Source organism: Dysidea avara, chromosome 5 (genome assembly GCF_963678975.1).
Source record: "Dysidea avara chromosome 5, odDysAvar1.4, whole genome shotgun sequence".
Taxonomy (NCBI): domain Eukaryota; kingdom Metazoa; phylum Porifera; class Demospongiae; order Dictyoceratida; family Dysideidae; genus Dysidea; species Dysidea avara.
This window is the reverse complement of record NC_089276.1, coordinates 31,211,332-31,233,497: the sequence shown is the minus strand read 5'-3', so window position 1 is coordinate 31,233,497 and position 22,166 is coordinate 31,211,332. Positions and strand designations below refer to the sequence as shown.

Sequence of the window (22,166 nt, the reverse complement as noted above, 5' to 3'; positions counted from 1 at the left end):
AGTTAGCAGTTAATTTCATGGAGTGTTTTTCTACAGCTGAGCTGGGGTTACAGATACTTGTAGTTTCTTGGACGTGCCTTGTTTTATAGCAAAGGTGTTTTTGAGGGGGATATCACCAATTTATGTCAGTTATATAATTTACAGACTTAATGTTCAAGTGTATGATGAATTCTGCCTTGTAGAGGTGTTGCAACCCCACACAAATCTGCTGAGAAGTTGTGAGCATATATCATACAATCCTATAGTAGCTTTTAATTTTTATTAGGACGGAAATTATGCAATTTACTGGTCAGGCCAAGTATAATAGCTACAGTCAAGGTAATCAAAGATGTGTGTAAAGCACTTATTTGCAAAACATGCTTTTCTAAGTGATCTTGGTGAATGCCACCATCTTGAAATAGCAACTCTGAGATTGCATCTTGGATCTGGGAGTGTGTTCAGACAGAGATGTAAATATTCAGCTATATTGTTCAATGACTGTTCTATTAGAATATTTTATTGCCTGACTGTCCTATTAGAGTATATCAATCATTCCATACTTATCAATGAATAAAACCTGCTATGGCCACTGCCATAGTGTCCCGAGAACAACTTAACAACTTGGTTTGCCCTAGTAGAGCACGATGCTTTGCTGAGGGCTATGAAAGAAATCACATACATCATACTATTATTTTTATTTCACTACATACAAACACATGCTCATTTCATTTACAAGCACAAGACACACACAAAATGTGCAAACACTATAGATGCATGTTCACACACATACACCATATATTGGTTGTACTTGATGTAAGCAAGTTAATATTACATCACTTGAAATGCTATTGTTGGTGAGCTAGTAGTGCCCTTACTAGGTGTTAAAAAGTTCTTGCAGAAAAGAAAATTGTGTTGTACATTCTGTTTAGTGTCCATTGATCACACATGTCACTCCATAGTTAAGCCATGAGGATATCCAAGCAAGTGTATTTTGTGTTGCGACTGATGTTCCAGGTTAGTTGCATGTGTGTTTAATTGAAGGTTAAGTTCAGTGCCTGCTTATTCTTTTACAGGTCTCACTTAATCTTGTGTCATCATGCAGACATCCATGAAATTTGAATATTGTGCAAGCTGTGTGGAACAACGCCAACTCATATACACGTCACTGGCAAACCACATTCAAGCAATCCGTTACAGAAGTTGAAAGCCACAACACAAGCTTATACACAGTCACCGGCAACCCACGAACTACGTTCCAGTCTGTTACAAACTTTGTTGCACCATGGTATGTGCATGATAATTAATGAAAGCCACAACACATACACAAGCTCCATGGCGTATTAATGGAAATAAATAAGTTCCACCTGACTGACAATTATCATGTGACCTATTTAGGGGAAATTTCTTGGAAAGCCCCTGTACAGTAACACCTCAAGTGAAAAGTGAACACACGTGATAGGTGATTTGTAGCTATTATTATTGATGGCAGTCCATGTCTTGAGAGGGAAGTACGAATAATATAAATTAAACATTTCTTCAGCAGTGCAACTGACAGTTCACATACCGCATTGTAAAGCCATGACCAAGAAAAAGCTCCACCGACTGACAATGATCACGTGACCTATTTAGGGGAAATTTCTTGGAAAGTCCCTGTAATACCTTGAGTGAACACACATTATATGTGGTTTATATTAATTATTTATGGCAGTCCATATGTCTTGAGAGGGAAGTACGAATGATAAAGATTTGTCACGTTGTAACTGGATTAGTGAAGTGTAGCTACGTACATCACTTGCCCAGAAGTCGAATGGATATTAAAGAGCCGAGAACTCAGGCTCTTTGTGGAGGTTCAGTAACGAAACGAGGAGGGGTTAAGTAATGAAACGAGGAGTGAAGAAAGATGTATATGATGCCACATCGCCTCACACTGATTAACCGCGTGCCAGTACTCCAGGTCAGTCTGTGTACTAAGGAACTCAAGGGTGTCATGAATATCCAGGTATCTAAATATGTCATTTGCGTAAAAAGTGACAGATTTTAGGTGTATTGTACTTAATGCTCGCCTGTCGATTTTACAGGAATTGGTCATAGCGTGCGGTTCTCTCCCCGGTAAGATCAAGGTTCAGGTCAGTTTACATCCAGAGGAATTTTATAATTTTATGTGTGTTGTAGTTTTCAGTTGTCAAGTGTACATGGACTGTGGTAATTAACATCAAGGACAGTGTGGATCTCCAGGTAAGTCTGTGTACTAAAGAATTTTGTATTACCTCAAGGGTGTCATGAATTTTCAGTTCCCCAAATGTGTCATATGCGTAAAAATTGACTTAGATTTTAGGTGTATTGTATTTAATGCCTGCCTGTCGATTTAACAGGTAATTGGTCATAGCATGCGGTTCTCTCGATCACTAGCAGTACCGGTTTGGTACATATGTAACTTGGCAAGTAAGATCAAGGTTCAGGTCAGTTTACATCCAAAGGAATTTTATAAGATTATGTGTTTTCTTGTAGTTCTCAGTTGTCAAGTGTATATGGACTGTGCTAACATCAAGGACAGTGCGGATCTCCAGGTCAGTCTGTGTACTAAAGAATTTTGTATTACCTCAAGGGTGTCATGACTTTCCAGGTCCCCAAATGTGTCATTTATGTACAAAGTGAAGATTTTAGGTATGACTGAATTTGTGTATTAGAATCAGGAAGGAGAAATTTACCGAGTGTAGTCTGCCAGAAGTTTCTGTTACCTCATCGACAAGATTCATCTGTCCTGGTACAATCTCAGTTGTTTCCTGATTGTACGACCAAACTAATACCCAGATCAACGATGAGATTCATCTGGCCTGGTAAGATCTTAGCTTGGTTATCGATGATCTCTTTCAGGATGAGGCATACAGTTGTAACTAATATGTGGGTTATGTACTATTTTATTGTCAGAATTTTATTGTTAATATTACAAACAATTAATGGGATGTCTTTTGTTATGTGACATTGAGATGAGTGACATGAGATATGTGACACAGCAAAACTCATGTATGGATACTAACTGATACTAACTCCATATTTACTGAATTTTACTCAGTATTACTCTGTCTTGGAACAATTTTTTCCAAGTACAGCAGCTAGCCTGAGGCAAAACTAGATTACTAGTCATACCAATAGACTATTACTGTGCAAATTTTGACAGAATTTGAGTAATGGTCCCAAGATGGAGTTAAGACAGAGCAATACAAAGTAAAATATGGAGTTAGTAGAAGTCAGTATCAAATGGTACGATAGTACCATTTAAGTAGCGATCGTCTTGATAATTTTGCACGCTGACCAGTATTCCACCTTTAAAAATCATCCTAGAGACATTTCATGCAATGAAAATCACCTTTATGGAATAGTACTAGTCCATAAATACATAATACAGCATTAAATATAACAAAACACTTACAGGTGGCCAGATGTAGAATTTTTTTTTTTAATTTCCCAAACTCAAATTTTAGTCTCACTGCCTCATTGACCACAATTGCAAGGCTAGAGGCCAAACGAAGCAGTACATGGCCACCATTTTATACCACAATGACAAACTCACCAGTTGGATGTACCATTTGGGGTTCCAACAGGTGGAGGCCGTCTGTGCCTTGTCTTTTCTTTTATCTTCAATCAGGCTGCTTGTCTTCTTCTTCATCCAGCGAAACCATATTGAGGCATTAATTTTCCGTATCAGCACTCTTTCAGTAGCATATATAGATGCTACACAATTATTTCAGAGCTGGATTTCAGAAGCACTTCATTCCCGGCGCTACTATAAGGGATACACAAGCTAGATATCTGCAAGTTCACAATTGAGATCCCGTTCGCAATAGTTTAGCGACCACCCCCATCAATTAAAGATCTAGGTGGACTAATAATGGAGACCACACCTCTTAGCAATCTAGCTGTTTACTTACTAGTAAACAAGATGACCTCACCCCTTATTAGTCTAGCTAGCTGCACACCCCTTGGTTGACTCGAGATATACTTTAATACAACAGTCACTCTAATACAACAGTCATGTATGATATTCTAATAGAACAGTCACAAGTTACACTGTATAGCTAGATGTGCTACAACAAAAAACTAAACAAACTAGTATTTTTTTAAAATGTTAATTTAAAAATGAAGTAGGCAATAGAAAGAAGTGAAACAATAGATGAATGATGGTATTACAGCATAGCTCAGTGGGAAAATCCCTACTTTGGCAGATTAGCTATAACAATTATTTTGCTCAATCCCAAAGTAGGGACTTTCTCAGTAAGCTATTCTGTAATACCATCATTCATCTCTTGTTTCACTTGTTTTTATTGCATAGATCCCTACTTCATTTTTAAATTAACAATTTTTTAAAAGACTAGTCAGCATATTATGGGTTTTGCTGTGCATATTGCATAAGTTGATGTTATGCTACTTCTAAAAACAAGGCACTGATGCAGTTAATACTAACTAATTATTAATCAACCATGTATATAATTTATTCATGCTATTGCTCCTGTATTATTACTTCAGCTAGATAATTAGATTAATTGTGTTTTCTCACACGAATTGTTTAGGGAAAGCATTGACGCTGCCCTTCATTTTTGTTCACGTAAGTATGGGATATGTCCCCTTTATCTTTGAAGGAATTCATTATTTCTGGTAGTCTGTGAAGCCAGATATGCTGTTTTTCGGTTGTAATGTGCCCTTATAGCCAGCCAATTGTGAAAAGCATTCATAACGTCTGCTTCAGGAACTTGCTTCACCCGTTCTTCAAACTAGCACAAATATACTGCCTCAAAGCAAAACCTTACCTACTGGGAAAGTCTATACTGGTTCTGTGCAGTCTTCATTTTCACATACAGGCTGCTTTTAGCATAAGCCACTTTGATCACATGGGTGCAGAAAGACAAATAAATATACAAACATACGTAACTATTATACTTACAAGCACACGCACGTTTTTGAGAAAACAATTTCAGTTTACCAGGCATGCTTCCACAGCCAGCCTTTGGCCTTTGGCCGGCTGTGGGCACACGCCTGGTTTAAAGTAATAACAGAACTTATAAATGTTTGTTTAGTCAGAGTAACAATGAATCGTTTATTTTCTGAGCTTCATCTTCATATCAAGTTGTTGTCTTAGTTCCAATTTTTTACCAAGATGAATATGGCAGAATAGACCGACAATTTAACTTACTACTGCAATCCATTATAATTTATTTTCAGAGTATTCCTTATCATTTATTGACTGTAGGTTTTTTCAACATGCCAGCAGCTTTTGGTAGTGGTTAGAGCTGAAAATTCTGATGTGGCATTACTATGTACCAATCAACATTATGTATATTCCACCTACCTAAGGTCATGTGGCTGGTAGGGTAATCGTTATGTAAAGTTGTCCTACAAGATTTAGTGATTTCCAAGTTATACAGTTTGGGGTTTGACACATGAAACTGTTTCCAGGGTGACAAATTTGTCATATAGAATTTAGCTACCCTGACCAATCCACACCACTGCACAACCTGCAGTAAGTGCATCATAACAATGACAAGTATACAGTTTCGTTGCTAATAGCTAATAATGTTTGTTGTGCTCTGTGCTCTGGCATATATGTGTATCACTCTTCCAATTATAATGAACATGTATCCCATAGTGTATTAGTGGTCGTCTATCTATTCTGTTTTGGTATGTGTATATTCAGTACAATATAGTGAACAATAGGAACTAAGATAATATCAGGTACAAATTGTTTCAAAGATGAAAAACTTTAAATGTGACAAACAATCACTTGACAAATGTATCAAGTTTTATTTTTCTTCCATGCAACAAGGAAACCAATTAATTAATGCTAGTACACATCACAAATGTGGCTTCATAAGATGTAAATTATTTTTCAAAGCTAATACATGCAAAATATCTGAAGACATCTTATCATTGATACTTTATGCTGTACTAACTAATACATTTACTAGCTTAACAATGAAGTAGGGTTCCAGCAATAAAAGGTAGTGAACAAGAAATATGAATGACGGTAGCTATTACAACATACATAGCTATGTGTGTATATGGGAAATTACCACCACCTGCTATATACCAAAGCGGTAATGCATTTTACAACAATCTGAAATCGACTGTAATAGATACATCAAGTTTTGCTTTTCTTCTGTGCAGCAAGGAAATTAATTAATTTATGGTCTTGGTGGGATTGTTTGATTGGTCTAGACCCCATTCAGCTATTTTCAAAATGCACTACCTTATGAAACCACAACATCTTTGTAGGGTCAGGGCTTTGTTTCAACATGAAAAAAGACATAGGAAGGAAAGCTATGTAGTTTTTATCCCCTGATAAAGTGAACTGATTTTCCATTAACTTTTTGACAGTCAAACTCCAGTATATTGGATGCAACCACATAGGCTTCTATAAATATATCTTTTATTACTTTGTATCTGTGCACAGTAGAAAGAATTTACTAATACCACAATACTCACCATAAAATTCCTGACAAAATCATACCAAGTATTGCTTTATTGTAAAAATAATTTCTCTTTCGTTATCGTCCACCATTACTCTATACATCCCCTATTTTGATTGGTCATATCTCAATGGTGCTTTGCCCTAAGTCATTAAACTAAATCCATTAGACTCAGCAACTCAATTGGCATACAAAAGATCATGTTTCCTTCTCATGAGTATGTGATAAAGAAAAAACGAAGAGGATGTGTAGTGGAGACAACATTGCTTGTTCATCACTTCATATCACAAGTACTGTTTTGTGTAGAACAAAAACAGTTCAGATATTGATGTAGTGTAAGAAGTTACTGTTGAGGTTATACCAAACAATCATTTCACAGAGGACCAGTGTTTCCTTATAACACAAAGTTACGCATTTCTCTATACTTGAAAATTAATTTTGACTTTGAAGGGTGTAGCTACAGTAGATCAGTGAAAAAATGATATGAACAAAATGGCGTATTTTAGATTTTAAAACAGTACTTTTATTGGCTCCTTTTGACTTCATATTTTCCGGTGGGCCTATACTTCTTCCAAATTAACTTCTAAGACTTCTTTTGTGGTTGGAGGAGTTTTCTAAGGTGGTGTTTAGGTGAGTGTTCTATTTGGATTTTGGCAAAACACATAGGCGATCTTTATTATGAACCACTACTCTGGTTCATGTACATATTACATAATCAGTTATATGATGACATTATTTTGATCTATAATTCTATACATCATTGTATTATTGCAGTTTTCTCACTTTAAAAGTTTAATTCTCAACAGATATGTGACCTGGTCTGGCAAAACTGGGCTTATCACCTATGTACAAGTATTGAAGTACACCGGTTTTAAGTTTTCAAAGGGTTGTAGCTCGCCAATGGCTTTAGTTACATGTACAAACTTTTCACACATTTTTCACCAATTCCTTACCTTTAATACCATCCAGTGAACAAGTAACCAACAGCCAAGTTTCCTGCCATTTTAGATAGTTTTTGTTTACCAAGATTGACCATGGCTAGGCTGTATCAGGCAAGCATTACAATGGGTGGTGGTGGGGGGCAAGGGGTTAATCAAAGAAAATGGAAGAAGGAGAAGGGATGATTAAGACCAAGTTATGGGCTATTCTGGACTCAAACCTGGCTAAAATCAACAGTATTAGTCTTTATCCAATACCACGGAGTTGTACAACCACACAAAGCCATCTACTTGTTGGCCAGAGCTCCATTTAGGCCCAAGACCGCTCTTACAGCTCGCCACTGGGCTTGGAAAAAGCAGCCAGCATAAGTAGACCAGTTAACCCAGGCTGGTTGTGACAGTGAAATCTGATAATGTGTTCATGTAGCTTTGTGTTTGTTACAAAAATTCAAATATGCTGTTGTGGGCGATAAGGCCAGTTTTGCCAGATTGAGTCACATATAACCACTCTTCAAATCACAGAACAAGCATCCCATAGTGTTCCATCTATTCTGTTTTGGTATGTGTATATTCATGAACAATAAGACTAAGATAATATCAGGTACAAATTGTTACAAAGATGAAAGCTTTAAGTGTGACAATCATTCATTGTCCTGACTTAACAAATATATCAAGTTTTATTTTTCTTCCATACAACAATGAAACCAATTAATTTATGGTAACTACACATCACGTAAGTGACTTCATATAATATGTTAATAAACTTTCAAGAAAATATTTTTAAGACATCTTATCAGTGGTACTTTATGCTGTATAATTCGTTGTAATGTAGTAGTACAATTATGTATTGATGTAATACAACTTATCATTGGTACCATATATAGTAAATTTGATCATTTGACTTGCTTGTTTGGAAATAAAGTGAAACTTTTCTGATCATGTCAGTTTTAGAGCAAAATTTCTTGATGTTGATATTTAAAGTACCAACCTTTAACTACTCCAAAGATGAATATTACTAATTCTAGTAGAGTGATGCCTCTCTGACAACGTCTCCACTACTTGAGTATGACCAAATTGTACAGCAACAGATAGAGGAGTAATGCCATTCTGCATATATAGTAACAGAGTAGTAAATGATTATGTTTCCACAAAGACTATAATTGATACAAAGTTCTTGGTGGAGAAATTTGAAAATAATAAGAAGAAATTTTGTCATTTTATAGTTTTAATTTTAATTTTTTTACTTTGGATTGTAGTAGGTTGACTGACATGTATAACTTTACACTACCGTATGGAGGGAAACTTTAGCGCCATTAAAATTTGGCGAATTTGGCGACTGACCATGAATTCGCAAAATTTTCCCCATCCAAATATTTTGGTGGCGAAGAAAATAGCAAAGCGAGCCTCAAACTAATCAATTTTCTACTCAACCAAGGGATAGTGGGCCAGACATAACGCTAGAGCCAAGCCTGCCTCAACTATCTCACTAGGTAGCTAGTTACTGTACACGTGGTATCCTCAAACTTCAACTCGAAACGGGCATGACAAGTATAGCGAGTCCTACCATGTTAAGTACGATATTCACTATTCCAGAGGGTGTAGATCTACTGTTTATATAGTATTACCTTTTATTTGGTAGCTGACTCCAGGCGCCGAATCACTGAGAGGCGTGGCACTCCAGTTCTCACTTCAGTGATCTAATTAATTCAATATGGCGTGCGCTTTGCTAACAATTCGCCAAATTTTATTTCGCCAACAGTGATATTTTGCTTGATTCGCCAAATTTCCCCCCCTCCAAAGTTTCCCTCCGTACGATAATAATATTGGACGTGTCCTGTAATGATTTATTGTATACCATTCTTTCTAATAATCAACAGCGATCCATAGTGTACCAATGAGTGTCTGTCCATTGTGTTTTGATATGTGTATATAGTACAATATGGTGACTAAGATAACAACAGGTACAAATTGTTACAAAGATGAAAGCTTTGAATGTGCATGACAAACAGTCATTGTTCTGACTTGACAAATATATCAAGCTTCCATGCAACAAGGAAACCTATTAATTAATGTTAACTGCACACCACTAATATGACTTCATATAAGATGTGAATAAGCTTTCAAAAAAATGTTTTTAAGACATAGTATACTTTATGCTGTATGATGTAGTAGAATTATATATTAATCTCAGTACTGTTACAAGTGGTATATGGTTATGAGAGGTGTGACAATATTCTTCATCCTTTTTTTAACTGGATGGCCAACCACCACTGTAGGTCTGTATGCAGGGGTGGCGGTCTGTAGGTCTGTAGGTTCTGAAGAGAACCTCCTCCTTTACAAAAGATCCACAATGTCAGCACAAAACTCCAAAATTTTAGCACAAAAGTCAATTACATAACTATCTGTGCTAAGCATAAAACAAATGTCAAAATCAGGGCTTGAATTGTAAATTACATGAAGGTATACTAAATTATCAGGATATAGACTTGGGAGAGGGTCGATGGGTTGGCTAATTAGCTAACACTTAGGACTGTAAATCTTACTTTCAGAGTTTTAAGCCATGCACCTGACTTCTTGAGTGACTGTTCTAAAATACATGACTGTTTTATTAGAGTATATTGAACTGGAGGAGATTCTGTGTTCCTATACATACACTGGTGGGAGTTTGAAATAATTCTCCCTTGTTCGTTCTCTAGTTTGTAATATCAACTACAGAAAAATCCATTTCATGAATTTTGCATTATATTTTACTGCAACTTAGTAACACAAGCAACTATAACAAGAAGGTATACTAAAAATTTAACAAGGTATACTTCATATACTCTCAATTTGAGCTCTGGTCAAAATCCTTAATTTTTTTTTTTTTTTTATTGACTAAAATGTTAGTATCTTTGTTTTTAATTTCTGCGGTTTGGGATCATGAGGGCGTGCCTCCACACTCCCCTATTTTTGCACACCCTGGTGCTATCTTGCATCAAAAAAAGTTTCACCTTTTCATCTCAGAACCTAGTTACCCAGATAAAAGTTTGACTATGGCACTGTATTGGTGATGGCAAATGAGGATATGTTTGTAATGTAGGGATACATTATTATGAGCAACAAATAATAGTCACAAAAGACAGGGCTATAGCTAGAAGTGGTGGTACTGTAAATGGAGTGACACGCTACTCTTAAGCATTAACATTCTTCTTTCTATATACACATTTCCTCAAATCAAAAAAGGTGCATGCTACAACTAATTAGGGGTGGTCCACAATTTTCTGCTTTTTTGCAAGCGTACAAAGAGTAGTCTTTTTTCTAACCCCTTCCCCCCAGCCCTGTATAAATGTTGACACATGGATGTATTGTATAGCAGAACAAACACATGGACACTTTTTTTAATATTGCAAAATTCATGTATGGTATTTGTTTTGTCTTTTAGGCATCTTATCATTTAGATCTTTTGAAGCTGATACCCTGAAAGAAACATTCCTACACACAGCGGGCATTAGTGCCTGATGCACATTTGCAAATGTGCACATACACATCATAGAAACAGTTCTTGGCTATCTTCAACGTGTTCATACAAAACCATCCCAACACTGGCAGTAGCAACAGTAGTACTAGTTTGTTGGGTATTCACCATAGTCTGAGGTGGACTGGAGTCAGGAGATGTGGGTACACTCTGCAGAGACAGGTTTTCTCTATAGGCAACCCACAACTACCACAACTACGTATGTAGTGTAAACAAATTAGTACCCACATAATCCAGCCTCCCATACCCAACAGTATTCCTAAACCCACAATAACCTTCTGCAGGTAGAAAACAAAATCAACAAGCAGTGTAGCTACAAGCTGTTCAGTTGTAACCGTTTATCAGTGTTAATTGCTAGGCTAAAACTAAAGAGAAAGAAAAGTAAGTGCTGTTATAAAGTATAATTATAAAGCCTGTAGTACGTGTTATCACGCTGATAACCGTCTTACCTTTAGATTCAGTGAACTTTATCTTTCCTTTAGCTTATATAAAGCTTCTTTTCATTGGTAGCTAACCCTTGGCTTGGGCCCATGCATGCATTAACAACATCAGCTCGCTTTAGTCCACCGTATATAATTGGACACTGAATAAATAGCAGTATAGGTTTACTACTAGAGCCTTATCACTACATTCGGATTCTCGCCAACTCACGTGATCGACATTTTTAAAAAGCGTACATGCGATTTTACCCCCTCCCCCTAGCGTACGGTGTGTACGCTCGCGAAAAAGCAGAAAATTGTGGACCACCCCTAATACCGCGTACCCAACTAAATCTGTTATGTCCGAGGAGCGTTGTTTTGTGGATTGAACTTTGAAAGCTTACTGATACTTCCGAGGATACTTCGTAATAATGTTTGTTGAAGACAAAGTTCATGCACAGATTCATAATCTTGACATATAGTCCAACTTGAAACAGCCATTTACAACATCAGAAACTCTTCTAAGCGTTAGTGAAAAAGAAGATAATAGCATATTAATACTGTTTTAGCATCAAACTAAATCTCATATGATAAGATTAGCTACATGCTTGTGTGTTAAATAAAGGTAATTTCCCTTGGGATTATATTATGTGGTGTATCAATCTTGTTGTAGCCAGGAAACTGAAAAGTGGCTTGAAAAATCTTCCATAACAATCCTTTCAAGCAATTATTTTTCTGGTAATTGAAAATTCTGTTTAGGAAAAACAACAAAAAAAAAACAAGGTGATGTTATGTATGCTACTTCTAAGAGCTAGGTGGCCATGCAGTTAATTAATCTACAAATACCATGCAATTAACTATTTGGCTAATTTAATGGCTACCTGAAAATTTGCTAATCAGTTATTGTACTTGAATGTGTTTCATTTATTTTTGTAATAGTTAATTAATTATGTTGCTATGCACTGCTAAGGAAGCACAACTCAAACAAACCAAAAATTGTGCACAAAAGTGTCTTCTCAACTGTTTTATAGTCTATCATGTTATCTCACACAAATTCTTTTAGAAAACTTTGATGCTGCTTTTCATTTTTGTTCATGGTGGCAAGCCCAAAGAGATGTGCTATCCCTGGTAGCCTACGAGGCCTGCAACATTGTTTTTCAGTTATTAAAAATCAGTCACCACACCTGTATTTCAGACCTCCAAGAAGAATCACCTGGTAATTTAATTATTTTAAAATATGGTATTTCAATACATCCTGCATGGGTTGTAATGATGACCACTACATTGCACACAGACAAAGACTTTTAAAGCTTTGAATAACTTCTAATCTGTGGTGCAGAAAATAAATAGCACAAAGTAATTTTTATTAGTTCACATTTGATATAGGCTGGGAAATTTTACTTGGCTGCTTTTATTTAGCAGGTGTGCACCTACAACTGGCCGAAAGCCAGCTGTGAGCACGAGCCTGAAATTGTGTGTGTCTACATGTGTGTGTGTGTGTGTGTGTCTACATGTGTGTGTGTGTGTGTGTGTGTGTGTGTGTGTGTGTGTGTGTGTGTGTGTGTGTGTGTGTGTACATGTGTGTGTACATGTGTGTGTACATGTGTGTGTACATGTGTGTGTGTGGGTGTGTGTACCTATCTACTATCTACATATGTTTATCCGTACACACCCATGCATGCGAACAAACCCATTTCATAGTAAAATCAGCCGATATGTAAGAATTGTAAGCTAAACCGTGTTTGTATTAAACTTTGGTGCAAGTAAACTTTGCTCTGGTTGACTGATGCTAGAACACATGGCTGATAACTTTTAATTACAGAATTCTCTTCACTGCTGCACAGCGTTGCCTTAAATTTGCATTTCCTTATGTCTAATACATTCTTTTTTAAATTTTATCTTTATTTCCATCTAAACTTGGCAATGAATCTGATATGCTTGTTTAGTCTAATAAAACAAAAATGATTCATGATTTTGTGATCTGCTTTCCAAACTTCATCTTTGACCAATTTGTACCTATTGTTATAATAGTTGCTATTGTTCACTATATAATATAGTGAATATGTTATCATAGTAGGATGGACAGACAATTGTCTAAGACTGTATTGTTTTTGTTACTTGACTGTAAGATATATATATTATTTTGATCATCACTAACTCAGCTTGTGGTATGGTATTATACATTGTAATGATAATGATACTACTATATGCATTTCATAGCTTGTATATACACTTTGCATAAATTATTTTCATTTTGTTTTATAGTTTTTATTCTCAACATGATATGGAATATTGTTAGTAGTGAAAATTCTGATGTGGTATCAAAATGTTACAATCAGTGTTATGCCCCATGCAACTTTGTACCTATCAGATCAGATGGCTGGTGGTGAGTTGTAGGGAAGAGTTTTACATCTGATCTATCATTGTTATGCTGCATAGGTCGGGCAAAGTTAAGGGTTGCTGAGGCTTTTAAAAAGTTATAATCTTCCACCCCCTGGGAACAACTTGGTGTTACAAATCACCTAGTGTATACCTCGGGAATTGCTAAAGCTCTGTAATTTACAGTGCAGACAATCTTAACTTAGCTGGGGACAACATAAAGTAGGTTGACATATATAACTTTGCACTAATAATTTGGATGTGTCCTGTCATGATTTATTCTCTTGTATCACTCTTCCAAATGATCAACGTTTATCAGTAGTGTACCAATGAGTGTCTGTCCATTATGTTTTGGTATGTGTATTCAGTACAATATAGTGACTAAGATAACAACAAGTACAAATTGTTACAAAGGTGAAAGCTGTGAATCTGCATGACAAACAACATTGTTCTGACTTGACAAATATATCAAGTTTTGATTTTCTTCTATGCAACAAGGAAACCAATTAATTCATAGTAACTACACATCATGTACGTGACTTCGTATAAGATGTAAATAAACTTTCAAAAAATGTTTTTAAGACATAGTACTTTATGTTGTATGATATAGTAGAACTGTGTATTAATCGCAGTACTGTTACAAGTGGCATATAGTCATGAGGGGTGGGACCATATTCTTCATCCTTTTCTGCTATCTATGATGACTGCTGCAGGCCTGTATGCAGGAGTGGAAGTCAATAGGTTCTGAAGAATCTCCTTCTTTAAATAAAGGTCCACAATTTCAGCACAAAAGCCCAAACTTTTAGCACAAAATTCAAGCATAAAACAAATGTCAAAATCAGGGCTTGAGTTGTAAATATTACATGATGGTATACTAAATTCTCAGGATATAGACTTGGGAGGGGGGTCCATGGGTTGGCTAATTAGATAACACTTAGGACTGTAAATCTCACCTTCAGAGTTTTAAGCCATGCGCCAATTTGACTTCTCTAGTGCAAGTTAGTTAATACATTAGTCCTCTATTAGAGTGACTGTTAAAAAATGCATGACTGTTCTATTAGAGTTTATTGAACTGGTTTAGATCCAGTACTCCTGCATACACTGGTGGGAGAGTTTGAAATAGTTATCCTTTCGTCTTTCTTTAATAGTATGTAATACCAACTACAGAAAAATCTGTTTCATGAATTTTGCATTATATTTTACTGCAACTTGGTAACATGCACAAGCAACTATAACAAGAATTAAAATTTTAGCAAGGTTGTACTTCATATACCACGTATATATAGCCTCAATTCACATATTTATATAACCTCAATTCAAGCTCTACTCATGACCCAAGTTTTTGTCATTTTTATTGACCGAAATGTTAGAGTCTATTTTCAAAAAAAATCCTATGGGTTGGGCATGACTCCAGACTCCCCTAGTTTCAGACACTCAGGTTCTTCAGAACCTAAGTGTCTGTCTATTCTGTTTTGGTGTGTATATTCAGTAAACTATAGTGAACAATAATAGGAACTAAGATAACAACAGGTACAAATTGTTACAAAGATGTAAGCTCTGAATGTTCATGACAACCAATCATATCAAACGTATCAAGTTTTGTTTTTCTTCCATGTAACAAGGAAACCAATTAATTTATGGTAACTGCACATCACAAATATGACATCATATAAGATGTGAATAAACTTGCAAAAAATGTTTTTAAGACATAGTACTTTATGCTGTATAATGTAGTACAATTATATATTAATGTCAGACTGTTACAAGTGGTATATAGTCATGAGGGGTGGGACCATATTCTTCATCTATCTATGATGGATGACCAACCACTACTGTAGGCCTGTATAAAGGGGGTGGGTGTCTGCAGGTTTTGAAGAACCTTCTTTCAAAAAGGTTCAAAATTTCAGAAAAAAGGTCCACTATTTCAGCACAAAAGTCCACAAAAGTCAATTGCATACGTAAACTGTTTTTGGGTTAGGCATAAGACAAATGCCAAAACCAGAGCTTAAATTGTAAAATAACATGAAGGTATACTAATTCTCAGGATACAGACTGGAGGAGGGGATGTGGGGGTTGACTAACTAACAAACACTAAGGATTGCAAATTTTACATTTAGAATTTCAAGTCATGCGTCAGTTTGACTTCTCAAGTGCATGTTGATATGTTAGTTTGCCACTATTAATTAAATTACAAAGTGATAGCACCAATTTTTCCTGGTTATCCAAAGCTAAATTACACAACAATAGATGGTTGATAGATGGCATTTGTTAAGAGCAGCATTTTCTTCACTGCTGCATTGTGTTGCCTTAAATTTGCATTTCCTTACAATGCATGTCCAGTCTGTAATACATTCTTTTGTATAACCATCCAAAATTGACAATTATTCTGATATACTTGTTTAGTCTAAACCAACCATGATTCAGAATTTTGTCATACTTCTTTAGCTTTCATGATCATCTTTGAAGTAATTTGTATCTATTGTTATGTTAGTTACTATTGTTTACTATAATATAGTGAATATGGCTATCATAGTAGGATGGACAGATAATTGTCTGACATTAGTATTAAATATTGTATTAATTTTGTTTCATGACTGTAAGATATATTATTTTGATCAGCACTAACTCAGCTTGTGGTATGGTATTATACATTGTAATGATAATGATATACTACAACATACATTTTCATAGTTTGTACACTTTGCATAAATTAATTTCATTTGTTTTATAGTTTTATTCTCAACATGACATGGAAATTTTGATGTGGTATCAAAATTTACCAATCAATATGTTATATCCCAACTTTAATTGGATCAGATGGCTCGTGGTGAGTTGTAGGGATCAGTTTTACACCTATCATTGTTATGCTGCACCTACCACAGGTTGGGAAGTGGTAGGGGTACCATTGGTTAGGCTTTTAAAAGTTATAATTCCTAACCTGGGGACAACATAAGTAGGTTGACATGTATAACTTTACACTAATAATGTTGGATGTGTACTGTAGTGATTTATTCTCTTGCACATATGTATACCATTCCTCCAAATAATCAACAGTGATCCATAGGATACCAATGAGTGTCTGTCCATTATGTTTTGGTATGTGTATATAGTACAATATGGTGACTAAGATAACAACAGGTACAAATTGCAATGTTCTGAATGTACATGATAAAATATTCATTGTTCTGACAAATATATCAAGTTTTGTTTTTCTTCCATGCAATAAGGAAACCAATTAAGTCATGGTAACTGCACATCACTAATATGACTTCATATAAGATGTGAATAAACTTTCAAAAAGAATGTTTTCAAGGCATAGTACTTTATGCTGTATAATGTAGTACAATTAATTATATATTAATCTTAGTACTGTTACAAGTGGTATACAGTCATGAGGGGTGGGACTACGCATAAGACAAAATAGTTAATGTCACAACCAAGGCTTGAATTGTAAAGTAACATGAAGGTATAGTAAATTCCCAGGATATAGACTAGGGAAGGGTTGGCTAACTACCTAACACTTAGAACTGTAAATCTCACTTAAGCCATGCATCAGTTTGACATCTTGAGTGCAAGTTGATATGTTAGTCTTGTTATAGTATTGTGCTTATGTTAATGTTCTACAAGAGTTTCAACAGCTTTTTGGCCAAAACTAGTCTCACTTCAACTTCTTGGATGTGCGATAAACACTTATATAGTATGGATCATTGCTACAAATGCAGGAGGCTACTAGACATTGAAAATATTACTTCTACTAGAGTACAATTTACTTGACTGTTCTATTAAAATGTGTGACTGCTTTATTAGTGTATATCAAACTGGAGGGTCCTGCACTCCTACATACATTGGTGGGATAGTTTGAAGTAGTTCTCTTTTGTTCATTCTCTAGTAGTTTGTGATATCAACTACAGAAAAATCTGTTTCATGATTTTTTTTTACTGCTGCAACTTGGTAACACAAGCAACTAGAAGGTATAGTAAGACTATACTAAAATTTTAACAAGGTATACTTTGTATACCCTCAATTCAAGCTCTGGTCGTAGCCCCAAAGTTTCTGTTATTTTTATTGGCTGAAATGTTTGTATCTAAAAATTTCCTGGCAGTTGAAATCCTGAGGGCATGTCTCCAGATTCCCTAGTTTTGCACACCCTGGTGCAATCCTGCATCACCGCACCATACAAAACAGATCCACTTTTTCATCTCAGAACATATGCAGTTACCCAGATAAAAGTGTGGCTACGGCCCTGTGTTGGCATATGAGGATATACGTACTTGCAATTCATGCAGGGATGCATCCGTGTATGTGCTAGTCACAAAAGAAAGGTACATAGCTAGAAGTGGTGGTGGGATGATGTGCATGGTCATTCTTGAGTATCAACATTCACTTTCTATTTAGCTTTTAAAAACCATCAAGAAAGGTGTGGGTTACAGCTAACTACCAAATCTGTTATGTCCAACGAGCATCGAATAGTTGTGTACTTAGTTGGATTGAGCTTTGAAAGCTTACCAATAAATCAGTATTTCTGTACAAACATTTTGTGGAAGGAAAAATTTGTGGATCCATAATCTTGGCATATAGTTCAACTTGAGACAACCATTACATCGTCAGAAAGTCTTCTAAGCATTAGTGAAGCTGTGGAAATGAACCAAGATTTATGCCATTTTGGCATCAAACTGAATCTTGTATGATAAAAGCACATGTGAGTGTGTGTAAATGCAGTGAATTTCCCTTGGGACTAATTATGCAGTGTATCAACTGGATATGATCTTGTCAAGCCAAGTAACTGAAAAATGACTTGAAAAATCTTCTGTGGTAATTCTTTCAATACCTTTCAGCATTGAATTGGAATTTCTGTTTAGAAAAATCAAATCAATGTACGTGTGATGTTATGTATGCTACGTCTAAAAACTAGGTGCCCATGCAGTTAATTTATTTATAAATACCATGCAATTATTAACTATTTTAGCTAATTAATAGCTCCTTGAAAATTCACTATTCAGTTATTGTAATTGAATGTATTCAATAATTATTTTGTAATTAATTAAATATGTTGTTATGCACTGCTAAGGAAGTATAACTCAAACAGACCAAAAATTGCAAACAGAAGTATCTTCTCAACTGTTTTATAGTCTGTCTATAATGTTATCTCACACAAATTCTTTGGATAAAGTCTCAAGGCTGCTCTTTATTTTAGTTCACTTAATTATGGGATACTGGTGCCCCTTTCAACTCAAAGTGGTACACTATCTGTGGTAGCCTTCGAGACCTACAGCTTTTTTTTCAGTTCTGAAACATCAGTTACCACACCTGTATTTCAGACTGCTGAGAATAAACCACCTCAGAGCAAAGTTTACTTGTACTGAAGTTTAATACAGAATTCATTAGCTTTCAATTCTTACATGTTGGCTGCTTTTAATGAATTTGCTCACATGCATGGGTGTGTACAGATAAAAATACGTAAATAGTAGATGGGTACGCACACACACGCACACACACACACACACGCACACACGCACACACACACACCTCCTCCTCCTCTCCACTACCATAAAGGTCACGTGGTCTTCATATGGTTGTATGAAGAAGCTTAAGATATCTACTCAGCTGGTCAACACTTGTGTACAGCTAGTCCTCCTCTGCTACGAAACCAATGGTGACATAATGAGCACTGAATAGCTCCATGTTGAAGTTCAATTGGCAGTGATCTCTCTGCCAGATATTTGTGTTGCTTCAGATCACTAGACCGGCTAAAAGATCTTTCACATTCATAACATTGAATTCTATTCTCCACTGCTGGAATTGGTGCGTGTTCAATTATATTGTGTTTGATGGGGTTACAATTATGTACAGCAAGACCAAACTTACTCCTAAACCATCTTCCACAAACAGCACATTACAGTGCACCCTGCTGTTGGTGCATTGGCTTCAGTCTTTCTTCTATACATTTATGCCTTGCCTTATCCTGTTCCCTACGGAAGGTCCTGCTGCACACCATACACTGCACTGTTGGTAAAGCTGTTCTTGCTAGAAGTTGACTGTTGCTTACCCTTTCATTATACAGGTTGTCCCACTGATCTCTGTGGAGTGCTGAGGTGTACCAAGTATCCAATAGTCCTACTGTCTGAAGGTCTACCTTCACAACATTTCTCCATCTTTCTTGGTCCACCAGGTGGTCGTTTCTTGGGTAACCACCCAAATAATGTTCTTTTGGGGGTCCTGCTGTCTCCCATTCTTACTAAATGCCCTAACCACTCTAGCAGATGCCTAATCAGTTTCTCACTGATGGTCTCAGGGTCACCCCACATCTGATAGGTTACCTCCGAAGTGATATGCTGCTCCCACTGCTTCTTCCTGCTTATCCCAGGAATAGTCCTAATACACCGATGATGAAAATGATTCAAACGAACAATGTGTCACTTATATGGTGTCCAACACTCTCCTCCATACAATAATACATTGAGTACACGTCCTGATACACAAGTCTCTTGGTAAGAGCTGACAGGGTTCTGTCTTGGAAAACTGCACGGCGTAGTGCACCAAATGCTCTGGATGCAGCAGCTATACGTTTCTCCACCCCTGTGTCCAACTTCCAATCAGATGTCATGTGGGAACCAAGATATACAAATTCGGACACTCACTCCACATTTCCGCCAGATGGTACTATTGGCTGCTTATCTTCCTCCGTTATATCATGTCCAGCCACCATGAACTTGGTCTTGATAAAGCTAACTGACAATCCAAGACCAGCTACAGCAGAATGATACTCTCTAATGGTCTCTACAGCTCCAGCACGTGATGTGGCTAATAAAGCCACATCATCAGCAAACTGACACACATTAATATCAAATTCCTCTGCCCCATCAGCAAACTGACACTCATTAATATCAAATTCCTCTGCCCCACTGGTGAACCTTCGGAAAAGTTGTTAGTCTAGTCTATATAATAATCTAGTGCCTACACCCTCTACATTCTTTATTCGGGAAAACCATCATTCAGCAACAGCACAAGAATGCAAATTAAATAGTGTTGGAGCAATAGTACATCCCTGCCTCAAGCCATTGTTCACATCAATTCCCTCTAATAACTCTCATCCAACCTAATCTGAGCAGTCATGTTCTCACACACACACACACACACACGCACACACACACACGCACACACGCACTTAAAAAAAGATTTCAGGTGTGTGCCCATGGTCAACCTTCATAGGTGCGCGCCTGCTTGAACAAGAAAAAAAAAACAGCTAGTAATTTAAAAAATTTAATTTTCCACTCTATGTCAAAAATTGCTTTGTGCTATTTATTGACTGCAGTACAGATTAAAGGTTATTTGTAACTTGAAAAGTCTTTGTCTGTTTGCAATGCAGTGTTCATGATTACTATCCATACAGGATGTATTGAAATACCATATTTTAATATAATTTAATTGCCAGGTACAATACTAATATTTTCCTAGTTGTCTGATGCTAAATCATACAAAATATGGCAGGTAACTTTTAGGACAGCGTTCTCTACACAGCTGCATTTAAAGTTGCATTTCCATCTAATAAATTCTTTTTGTCTTCTGTATCATGACTTGTCCTTATGACTATCAAAACTTGGCAATGAATCCCATTATGCTGCAATACTTTCAAAGCTTTCATCTTTGAAGCAATTTGTACCTACTTTTATCTTAGTTGTTATAGTTCACTATAGTATAGTGAATATGTTATCATAGTAGGATGGACAGACTATTGTCTGAGATTAGTGTATTGTTTATATATATTTTGATCATTATTGTAAGGTAGCTGTCTGCTTGTGGTATGGTTTAATGACTTATTTTCATGGTTTTCACACCTTGCAAAATTATTTTTGCTTTGTTTTGTAGTTTATTCTCAACATGACCTGGAATATTGTTAGTAGTGAAAGTTTTGATTTGATATCAAAATGTGCCAATCAGTGTTATATCCCAATTTCGTACCTATCAGATCAAATGGCTGGCGGTGAGTTGTAGGGAACAATTTTACACCTGTCATTGTTATGCAGCACTTGCCACAGGTCAGGCAGAGTTGGGGGTTGGTAGAGCTTATGAAAAATCTACTTACTGGGAACAACTTTGTGTCACAAATCACCTAGTGTATACCTTGGGAATTTTTAAAGCTTGTAACTTACAGTGCAGACAATCCTAAGCTGAGGACAACATAAGTAAGTTTACATGTATAACTTTACTTCATGCTATTAACACTGATAATATTGAATGTGTTCTGTGATGATGTATGTGCGTACATCATTCTTCCAAACAAGCAACTGTATCAGTGAGTGTCTGTCCATTATGTTTTGGTATGTGTATATTCATGAGCAATAAGACTAAGATAATATCAGGTACAAATTGTTACAAAGATGAAAGCTTTAAATGTGACAATCATTCATTGTTCTGACTTAACAAATATATCAAGTTTTATTTTTCTTCCATACAACAAGGAAACCAATTAATTTAT

General features: G+C 36.1%; 1 protein-coding gene across 5 annotated transcripts; it reads left to right on the top strand.

The window, feature by feature from the left end:
• The first annotated feature begins 841 nt into the window (after positions 1–841).
• Positions 842–4,120, top strand: LOC136256786 (uncharacterized). 5 transcript variants are annotated; one of them, XM_066049811.1, is made up of 8 exons: positions 846–1,978; positions 2,058–2,105; positions 2,152–2,214; positions 2,352–2,438; positions 2,488–2,546; positions 2,603–2,643; positions 2,697–2,816; positions 2,854–4,120. In XM_066049811.1, exons 1-8 carry the CDS (start codon positions 1,880–1,882, stop codon positions 2,856–2,858), a joined length of 522 nt encoding a protein of 173 aa, XP_065905883.1. In that variant the 5' UTR covers positions 846–1,879; the 3' UTR covers positions 2,859–4,120. The 5 variants fall into 5 exon arrangements, 4 of the variants coding, with proteins under 4 accessions (XP_065905881.1, XP_065905883.1, XP_065905885.1 ...); XR_010701650.1 differs by lacking the exon at positions 2,603–2,643 and having other exon boundaries at positions 842–1,978; positions 2,667–2,816; XM_066049809.1 differs by having other exon boundaries at positions 845–1,978; positions 2,697–4,120.
• The last annotated feature ends 18,046 nt before the right edge of the window (positions 4,121–22,166 follow it).

What these genes read in the sequence shown, in the direction of transcription:
- LOC136256786 (XM_066049809.1), top strand. Translation starts at nt 1,880, where the DNA reads ATGTATATGATGCCACATCGCCTCACACTGATTAACCGCGTGCCAGTA. An exon ending in CAAGTAAGATCAAGGTTCAG is followed by an intron (nt 2,439 to 2,487) that starts GTCAGTTTACAT and finishes GTTTTCTTGTAG; the next exon opens with TTCTCAGTTGTCAAGTGTAT. An exon ending in GTACAAAGTGAAGATTTTAG is followed by an intron (nt 2,644 to 2,696) that starts GTATGACTGAAT and finishes TACCGAGTGTAG; the next exon opens with TCTGCCAGAAGTTTCTGTTA.